This window comes from Lactuca saligna, chromosome 5 (assembly GCF_052625555.1).
Source record: "Lactuca saligna cultivar CGN05327 chromosome 5, ASM5262555v1, whole genome shotgun sequence".
Taxonomy (NCBI): domain Eukaryota; kingdom Viridiplantae; phylum Streptophyta; class Magnoliopsida; order Asterales; family Asteraceae; genus Lactuca; species Lactuca saligna.
The window spans coordinates 132,137,222-132,147,947 of record NC_136421.1 but is presented as its reverse complement, the minus strand read 5'-3'; the positions used below and the strand labels follow the sequence as shown (position 1 = coordinate 132,147,947).

At 33.2% G+C, this 10,726-nt stretch overlaps 2 protein-coding genes across 2 annotated transcripts; one reads left to right on the top strand and one right to left on the bottom strand.

The window, feature by feature from the left end:
- Positions 1-209: 209 nt before the first annotated feature.
- LOC144996983 (protein NUCLEAR FUSION DEFECTIVE 4-like) lies at positions 210-3,557 on the top strand. The gene is made up of 3 exons (XM_078956798.1): positions 210-595; positions 1,600-2,455; positions 2,983-3,557. The coding sequence occupies exons 1-3, from the start codon at positions 278-280 to the stop codon at positions 3,447-3,449; spliced, it is 1,641 nt and encodes a 546-aa protein (XP_078812924.1). The 5' UTR covers positions 210-277; the 3' UTR covers positions 3,450-3,557.
- Positions 3,558-3,671: 114 nt separating this feature from the next.
- Positions 3,672-7,238, bottom strand: LOC144996984 (uncharacterized). Its single transcript, XM_078956799.1, has 17 exons — positions 7,103-7,238; positions 6,847-6,981; positions 6,529-6,728; positions 6,297-6,376; positions 6,108-6,206; positions 5,907-6,027; positions 5,737-5,795; positions 5,573-5,653; positions 5,388-5,458; positions 5,185-5,281; positions 4,985-5,059; positions 4,785-4,883; positions 4,535-4,678; positions 4,385-4,414; positions 4,205-4,267; positions 4,004-4,081; positions 3,672-3,927 (listed from the first exon to the last, which is right to left on the bottom strand). Exons 2-17 carry the CDS (start codon positions 6,963-6,965, stop codon positions 3,844-3,846), a joined length of 1,500 nt encoding a protein of 499 aa, XP_078812925.1. The 5' UTR covers positions 6,966-6,981; positions 7,103-7,238; the 3' UTR covers positions 3,672-3,843.
- Between the last annotated feature and the right edge of the window lie 3,488 nt (positions 7,239-10,726).

Below are 10,726 nucleotides of genomic sequence, written 5' to 3'. Positions count from 1 at the left end.
GTTGTTCTCCAATTTCAGTTTTTATGAACACATTGTAATCTTCTCTAGCACTTTGCTAGATGTTCAAAAAAATAACAAAATAAAAACTAAACATGCAGAGAGACAAAAAGTGGAGGGACTAAACTTATAGTTTCGTCTAACACCCACCATTTAACCATGCAAATCATTAAAATCACGCTATAAATATCAAATACCATTGGAGGCATAAATATGCTCCTTCTCTCTCCTCCTCTGCTTCTCGGCGTGTTTGTTCTCGGAGACGGCGGCCGAGTATCAGATGATTACGATACCCCTACAATGGAGAAAATGGACGGTATTAGTCGCGACAATATGGATAATGGCATTTACGGGTACTAATTTCGACTTCCCCTCTTATTCAACCCAATTGAAATCCGTACTGGAAATCACTCAGGTGGAGCTCAATTACTTGTCAATGGCTTCCGATTTTGGTAAGTTGTTCGGATGGTGTTCGGGGGTGTTGTTATTATATCTTCCGACATGGGTTGTCCTGTTCATGGCTGCTTTCCTTGGTTTGTTTGGTTATGGTCTTCAATGGCTTCTGATTCAGAGACTCGTCTCTTTGCCTTATCTCACGGTTAGTAATCTGATTTGATTTCATTTCTTAATGTGTTTAGTCTTGCGTCCCCGATTTGATTTTAGGGTTCTTTGTTACTTTAAAAATGAAGATTGATTTTGGAAAAGATTATGGGAGATTATAGCAGGATTTCTGCAATCTACCCAATTCTAGTATAGTAGTATTACTGATTTTGTTGACAAACGAACTTTGACCATTGGTAAAGGAAGTCAAAATTGAATGTTAATTTGGTTTCCAGTTTCCTCATGCAGATGCTCATTTCTGCATTTTCTAAGTTAAATAACATTTAATATTTAGTTTTTGGCTTTACATTAAAGCAATTTATTATATTATTGAGTTTGGTTGATATAACTTGTGTGGCAAAGCAACCAAACTTGTTTGGTAGTTTGGTGAGTTGTAGGTGAATAATTGTGCCATTTGTTTGAAGGTAATCGTAATTTATATTGAAATATGAAAATTTATATTTAATATATACAAAAAATAACTCATTGAATTCAAACCGATTAATCCAATTTAAACACATCCACATACATCGAATATCCCATTATAATTGGATTGGATCGCATCTGAAATACCAATATTCAAATTGGACCAATCGGTTAGACCTAATCCAAAATCGAACCGATCCAATCCAATTTTATATATCCAATTATAATAATATTAGTATCCAATTTCAATTATTAATATAGAAATTTTAATTATTTTTAAGTTTGATGAAATTTGGATGGATCAAATTAGATATATTAGATATCCAACATTAATTATCCAACGGAAAAAACCGATCCGGTCCAATTTCCAATTGGATTGATTGATAGTATCGAATTGATTGTATAAAAAATGGTCGGATATGATATTGAACACTATATTGTTTTAAATTTTAATAATAAATTTGTAACCATATTTATTATACTATTTATTACCACCGAAATTTGTAAAACAAAATGGTGACTAGTCAATACAACACAATCGTTAACATGAATATGTTTTGACATATTATCCAACAGGTATTTGTTTTGTGCTTGTTCGCGGGGTGCAGTATCACATGGTTCAACACTATCTCTTTTGTTTTGTGCATAAAAAACTTCCCCAACAACTGGCCACTCGCAGTATCCCTCACTGTTAGTTTCAACGGTCTAACCGCATCTCTATACAACCTCATCGTTACAAAAACAACCTCACACAATACCAACTCCCCCTACCTTATTCTAAACGCATTTCTCCCTTTTGTCACATCCATTTTAGCACTACTCCCGCTCATCCAACAAAAAGAACTAAAAATAGACGAAAAAAATGACACGTATACATTCACATTTCTATATACAATAGCCGCCCTTACGGGGCTATATCTTTTCGTTTTAGATACTCAATCACAAAATATATTCGTGGTTGCAATATTGTTATTGCTTCCATTGGTCTCACCAAAAATGATGCAACTAGCTGTCCGATATCATATAATTGGAGCATTTGGTGTTTACCCTGGTGAAGGACCGAGTTACAATTTAGTTGAAATTAATAACTATAAAGAACTTTATGAAGAGAGTTTGGAAGTGAAATCATGTGGTGATTCGGCTTTTGGGAAGATGATGGAGAAAGATCGGATAATGGTGCTTGGTGAAGAACATAGTGCTAAGTTATTGGTGGGTAGATTCGATTTTTGGCTTTACTATGTGGCGTATTTTTGTGGGGGCACAATTGGGCTTGTATATAGTAATAATTTAGGGCAAATTGCTCAATCATATGGGTATGTTTATAAGACGGAAGCACTTGTTAGTATCTATTCTACATGTTCGTTTTTTGGTAGGCTTGTTTCGGCTGTTCCGGACTTTGTTGGTTGCTTTTACCCGTCGGAGACATATACAAGTAAGTCACATACTATGTTTTCAGTAGATTATTCTTTTAATTAATTGACTTAACTGACATAGACTTAATCTAGTAAACTGTATATAAACATTTCTTTTTAACTTTATGCAAAAAACGACTTATTAGAGAAAAATTAGGAAAATGAAGTCTTCTTCAAACAAGTTTTTATATATTTGCCATTATTACTTGTCGGGTTAAATGCAAGAAATAATAATGTATTTTCACAGACTTGTTCATTATAACATCTTGATTTCGTTTCTTCGTATTATAATACCGTAATTTGAAAAAACTACCAAATATGATTTAAAAAAAAAAAAAAAAAACAAATGGTTTAACACTTATGATAGAAATAAATGAAAGTGCGACGGATACAAATAAATTTATGTTAATGTTTCTTGCATTCAAACATTTTAATTTATTCCTTGTATTTCTCCAAACATCTCAACATTTTTTTTTTCAAATATTTTTAAACCTCATTAATATCAACAACTTAATATATTTATTTTTAAATTTTCCATGTAATGCAGAAAGCTCTACTACCAGAACCGGGTGGCTCACGCTTTCTCTCGTACCAATGCCCATTGCTTTCCTTTTGTTGATATTCATAGGCACCGAGAGTGGTTTGAGTGTAGCCACAGGGTTAATAGGAGTCTCCTCTGGGTTCATATTTTCAGCTGCGGTATCAATCACTTCTGAGTTGTTTGGCTCCAAAAGCTCGGGGATCAATCATAACATCCTCATAACAAACATTCCATTGGGATCGCTTCTCTATGGTGTTCTTGGAGGCGTTGTTTATGACAAAAATATAGAAAGCTCGGGATCAAATATATGCATGGGTCAAAAATGCTATACCGAGACATTCATTTGGTGGGGTTGCTTTTGTGTATTAGGTTTAACTTCAAGTTTCTTGCTTTTCTTGAGAACAAGACTAGCTTATCGAGAAGAAACTATAACTCAAAGGAAACAAATTCTACTTAATGATATCCCAACATGATTGATTAGCATTAAGAAAGCTTTCTAATGTTATTTCCAATGATAAAATTATAAGAGTATTTATGTCTTTCATAATGGAAAAAGAAAAGTATCACTTTTGTCCTGTTAACATTAGTCTCAATAGTCATTATAGTTCAATATATGTCAAAAACAGTATAACATGTTTCGTCTAACAAGGGCCCTAAAACCACATATTTTAACGAGTGTGGAGTCGAAACTTCAGTTACAACACAAAAAAACACTATTGCCACTTTTTCCATGTTTCAAAATTTGTATACAATTAAACCCTAGATAACATTTTACCTCCAAAACAACAAAATCATATTAAATTAACAAAAAAAAGAATATCAAACAAAACCCGTACACATCATAAAAAAAGGGGAAAAAAATGCGATTCAAGCTGATGCGGGAACCTTATTTTGCACAGCGTATTTCCCAAACCTTCTTGAAATAGCAACATCCGATAACGTGTCCCATAACTGCAATTCGCAAATAATGAGGGACTTAAAATGACAAGTATTGAAATTTCAGGGGGATAAAGGTAACAATGCTTACCTCCAAATTTCCTTTAGAGCCACCAAGAGCAAGCAAAAAGGGACAGTCTTGTGAGAAAGATAATGAAAAGATAGCTCCCTAACAAAAACACAATCAGAATTTCATTAATCCAATGAAAATCAATGCACTTACATTTCTTCAAGGGTAGAAAAAAGGAGTTCACAATTTACATTATTGTCCCCAAAAGGTCAAAATACATACCGCTTTGCGATTCTGTGAGGCAATACATGAAGGTTGGTTGTTTGATAGATCCCATAGTTTTACCTGTTATTTCAAAAAGAACAAAAAAATGGATCAAGATTATTCGAAGTAGATGATATAATATAAACAAAATCAATGAAACTACTCTAATAATTCATATGCATCAGTTATAAAAATTACCATTTTGTCTTGAGAACCGGTTGCAAGAAGCTGGAAAAAAAGTACAAACATAGGCCAATCAATATAACATTCAAGATTTCAAGTGTAGTTACATGATAAAACAAATTTAAAAAAAAAAAAAAAAAAGGGTAAAAGAGATATTATTATTACATTTGGTGCAATGGGGTTATAAGAAATAGCACAAACAGCTTTATCGTGTGCATGAAGTGTAAAATTTGGCTTCAACTCAGCTGATGGATTAGATGTTGCTGTTCTGATATCAAATCCAACCACTGTACCATCCTCCAAACTCACCTGAAAAAGGGTATTTTAGTAATTTTAACTAGGGAGGAAATAACGAGACAGGAATGGAATTGGATTCCAATTCCTGTCAAATCCCACGGAATATCATAATACTAACCACAAAAGAGTGTTGCTCATGTGGGTCCCACGCCAAGCTTTCAACATCAGCACTAACAGACCATTTAAACCCTAAATGTGTAGGAACCCTTCCATCCCTCTACAATACAACAAGAATCATATCAACCAATAAAATCACAATAAATATTTATAAACAATAACCACATCTAAAAAACTTGGATTCTACAAGATCATTATTACCATAACAACTGTATGATCGAAGGATCCACTAAGAAGAACTTCATGCTCATGATGATTCCATGCAACTGCTTGAACCTGAACAAAAAATAAATAAATATTTATATATAAAAAGAAAAAAAAAAAAAAACTGAGCCTCAATTTGTCTTATAATAAAGTTTTGAGCTTTTTTTTTTTTACTAAGAAAGATAAATAAAGCTTGCCTTATCTGTATGATGATCCATGGTAAGTTTGCATTTTCCAGTTGCCACATCCCAAATCTTCACTAACTTATCAGCACTTGCACTAGCAAGTATATTCCTGTGTATGAATGTGACAAATGGCTTTGATGATGACATCATAATTGAGTAATATAAATATATAATAATCATAAATGATGTAATAAAAAAATTAATGCCTAACATACCTATACCCTTTGTTCCAAGAAAGACCAAGAACAGCATCAGTGTGACTGTCTTCTTTGTACTTGATGGATTTCTAGGTGGAAGAAAATGAAAAATGAAAAATGAAAAATGAAAAATGAAAAAAAAAAAAATGAAATATAATTGAAGAATTAGGATGACAAGAAACATATGGTGAATGATTGGATACCTCTGTCTTCTTTCCTTTCTTTTTCTTCTTCTTTTTCTCAGCAACTCCACCTAATATGAGAGATGGCTGCACTTCATCCATCTGAAGACAAAGGGTAAACTTGTCATAAAATCTGATGTATTGAAAACAAAATTGAAAATTGATGAGAAATAAGATCAACTTACAATATCAAGATCCCATATTTCAATTGCAGGTTCCATTGAGCCCACAGCTATGAAATTTCCTGAAACCATACAATATAATGAGATATAACACATGAAGGTGACTTATTTTAAAAAAATTGTTTCTTTTTTGTTAAGTTTTTAGTCTTAATTTGTAACTTCATGAATATTACCTTTTTCTCCACCTTTAATTGGGCAATCAAGCCAAGCTGTGCATAAAGGAAATGCAGGGATAAGAATATCATGGTGAACATACATGTTTGAATCACCCTCTGGATCCTCTACTATCCAAACCTGTTAAAACACACAAATTAGCACATGAAAATGTAAGGAAAAACAAAAAAAAAAGGCTATATGCTATATAAATTGCATGCCTCTAGATGACTCATATCATCCTCATTTCGTGCACAAACTACAACAGCATCATCGGCTTTGATAATCACATCTTCAAGCTCTTCAGAGTCCTCATCATCCTAAAGAGTAAAAATTCAAGATTCTTAAAGCTGCAATTTCTGGAAATCAAAGAGAAAACTGGAGTTTGAATATGGAATTATGCAACTTACATCTTTATCCTTGATATAAGGGTCTAATTCATTGCTTGGATAGAACGTGTCCCCAAGCCCCGAACCAAATATGTCAATGGCTGAACAATAGAAATCCATGAGTGTTTGGGTAAAAATGATTATGATTTTCTGATTGTTTAGAGTCATAGCAATCATTTTGAAAACAGACATCAAAACACCCTGAGGAAAAATAGAATATGGAATGAAAGAAGGCGATTAAACGATGAAATACCATCATCTTCATCATCATAATCATCCATGTTTAGTTCATCTAGACCATCTGCTATGTCACGGAGGTCGGATCCACCAGCTTTCCTTGTAGAAGCCTTACCAAGTGCATTAGCTGCACCTAACGCCTGCTCGATTTCAGCAGGCTGTTTGGATGCATCAACACTCATATCTTCATCGTCTTCCTCGCTTTCAACATCAACACTGCAGGCACAAAAAGGGCGTACACAGACTACGAGTTAGAATAAAATTAGTAATTTAATTCATTCCAGAAGTGTAGATTCGAATTAGCGATGTAACTTAAAACCTCCCAAGACCATACCCTTGTTCCACGAGAACTGTCTTCTTTATCTCCTCGATTTCCTCTTTTGAAGGAGGATCAGCTGCAGAAGGGACAGCTTTCGAAGCTCCTTTAGGAACCCATGATATTGCTGAAATCATTCTTCACAATCGTTATCTGCAAACACAAGGTAAATCATTTTTTATGAATTTCATCATTGAAAGGGCTAGTATTTATTGGGACGAAGAGAGTATGACATGTTCATACCAAACATCACCACAAGACATCCAACTCTTACCTTGACGTCGCCGGCGGTGTCGGGGTTTCAACGACGGGTGAGCCTGGATGATAGTCGGCCAGGGTTTTGGTGACTTAAGCGAGGGTTTTGTTCAAAGTAAACCTATGGTGAAATACGAAACAGGAAATAGGAGGGGATTGATCAATGATAAATAAAGACAAAATATAACTTGAAGGGGTATTTTGAAAGAACCCAAATAACAATGGGCAAAGTTGCTGCTAGGAAAAAGATGAAGGGTTGAATCGGAACCCCACAATCTCACTTTTGCGGCAATGTACTTATCAAACTTTTACAAGTCATGAGGAATTTCCTCATGTAGTTTATAAGATATGCTAATTTTATATTCAAATATAATTCATTTTTATATAAATGTATATAACTTAATTCGATATTTTGTTATACAAGACTTTGAGTAATAATGAGTTTTTTAAAACATTGATTCTATTGATTCTATCACCACTTTGTAAGCTTTTTATTAAGAGGTATTTCAGATTTTATTTAGACTTCAAAAAAAACTCTTAAAATTTTGAGAAAATTAACTGTTAAGATTAAGTTTTAAATTGTTTTTTAACAGAAAAACTCAAGAAACCGGATAATTTATTTATTTTAACCAATTTTAACATTTTCAGTGTATAATCGTTTATGTAACATGTTACGCCAAGTTGGAATGAATGTTGACGTGACTTTTATGAAAGAAAAAAATGAGATGGGGTTCAAAATCGGGACCTCTCTCTCCCGAACCACAGCTAGACTAAAACCTCTTCTTGCTTTTTATCCTCGACACTTATATATAATGCAAGCCTTAACAAATTAGACTAAAACATTTTTTTGTTTTTTTTCATATCCTTAACTCTTATATAATGTTTATTCGCTTTCTTTAGCCATAAGGAAAATTCATGAAACTTATTCATTTTAACCTTTTCAGCATGTAATCATTTATGTGACATGCTAAGTTGGAATGAATGTTGATGTGATTTTTATGAGAGAAAAAAAATTAGATGGGGTTCAAAATCGGGACCTCTCTCTCCAAAACCACGACTAGACTAAAACATTTTATTGTTTTATATCCTTAACACTTATGTATAATATCGGCTTTAACAAATTAGACTAAAACATCTTCTTGTTTATTTTTATCCTTAATCCTTATATAATGTTTATCGGTTTTTTTTTAGCCATAAGGAAAATGGATTTTTTATGGGAGAAAAAAGGAGGGCCTCTCTCACACACACACAAACATGCACGCTTTACCACTTGGTTTATAAGGCTTTTATGAATTTTTTTCATTCACCCTTATATTTAATATATACAATATTTAAGATTTAAATACAATAATAATGATAATAATAATAACAATAACGATTATTTTTTTTATTGTTGTTGTTGTCATCGTATTAAAAATGCAATTAAATTAATTATTTTTAAATATTGTTTTTAGTAATAGTATTAAATAAACACATGTATAAATATTATTAAATGCATGTTTATACAAACAAAACATATTAATACGTAAAAATATATATATAAATATAATAGTGACATATAAAACACATTTATAAAAAATGATTTTTATAAGGCTAAGGAAAGCTGATAGACATTATATATAAGTATTAATGATAAAAATAAAAAAGAGGTGCCAGTCTAATTGGCTAAGGTTGTGGTGTGGGATAATGTGATATCTCCAAAATCACGGTCAGAAAAGATCGGTTTAATTTATGCTTTTAAAATGATTTCAGAGTAATCCTTTGATTAAAAGAGTTGCGGATTTTGTTCCCATAACGAAATATGATAAAAATAAGATTTACCAAAACATTTCTTAAAGAAATGTATTTTTCATTATATTACAATACTTGGGGTGTCATGTTTCGATAAACAGACAAAAAGCATAAACATTTCAATACAGACCTTACAACAGTTATTTACAACAACAAGTCTATAATCCAAAATATCCTGACAAATCATCAAACTTATGCTCTGGCGCCACTACCTATAATACAAAGAAATTGAGTGGGTCAGACTTGGGAGCCTGGTGAGCATATAGAGTTTTCAACTCACAATAAATAATTATAGTTAATTTCACCAACCACCAATAACCCAATTACCCATTCCTGTTATTCTCACTTTACGTCCGTAAAACAACTAACACAAGGGACCTAGTCTTAGAATATTTCATCGGGGCGACAACACATGCATTCGGGGGGTTCCCAGCAATATATGTCAAATAAAGCAACCATGAGGGGGATGGAGTACAACGAATGAACACCCAAGTTCATTAACACCTACAGGTGTTGAACCTGCTAGCGTTCCACAAGACTGTCTAGAAAAGTCTGTGGTTGTCATCTAAACTCTGCTAGATGACTGAATCAAAAACAACGTCGAGGCTTCTCATCTGTTTATCACACAACTATCTACCAATGTTCTACCAAACATATTAGTAGATAAAAATATATATTTTTATACATAGTTTAAAACCTGTATAGCATTCTCATTCATTACATATTCCAAACAACAGATGAGACACATATACATAACATGTATTTCATAGAGAATAAATCATATTTATGAGATAGAAGAAAGTGAATATACATTCACACATATAACAATAAAATATACACATAACACGTATTTCGTATAAAATACTTCTTAATTATGCGTTAGAAGAAAGTAACTACACACTCACTTGATCAGAAGATGATCGAACATCACTACGGCTTGTAGAAGTAGTATTCTTCGGTAGATCTGGAAGATCTTCACAGAAACCAGGCTCCTCGCAGGCAGAGCTTCAGCTCAGGAATCTTACTTCTCAGGATCTTCGGGGTTTCAGGACTTGCTTCAGGTCTCGGGAATGATACTGGGGCTTCGGGATAATTCTTGCACGAAAAACGAGGTAAAAACGCGAGAGAAAGAAAGAAAATAGCAACTGAAACTCGGCAGTATCGACGTCCTTTTATAGGGGCTGAACCACCAAATTACGTTGGGCGTAATTAAGGTTATGCTGGGCGTAACTTGGATAAGCTCGCTGACTCTCCCCCTTTGGATAATATCGGGTATTTTATAATTAAATTAAATACCGAAATTATTTAATAAACTTCAAAAATTTATATCTTCCTCATAAGAACTCCGTTTTCGACATTTTTTATTTCCCCGCATAGGTGAGACTACGCTCTACAACTTTCGTTTAGACTCCGTCGGTTAATTTTGAATTTATTTTTATTATTTATTTTTAGTAGGCCGGGACAGGAAAACTCCGTTATAAATTCATAACTTCTTCATCCGATGTCCGTTTTCGCCTATCTTTTTATCGTTTCACTGCTATTAACGAGATCTTCGATTCTCGTTGAGATTGTTTCGGCTAAAAACCGCTCGGTCTCAAATTGAGTATTCGGGTTGCATACTACTAAGTTGAAACTTAGAAAAATCATAACTTCCTCATACGAAGTCAGATTTGGACGATCTTTTTATGCATGCTCTTGGTTTAACGAACTCTACGAATTTCGTTTAGATCACTAAGGCTAAATATCGCTCTAACGTAAATTTCACTTTTTACGTCATTCAGCGTTGTCAGTTCTGTCGCGAAACTTCGACAAGTCATAACTTCTTCGTTATAACTCGGATTTCGGCATTCTT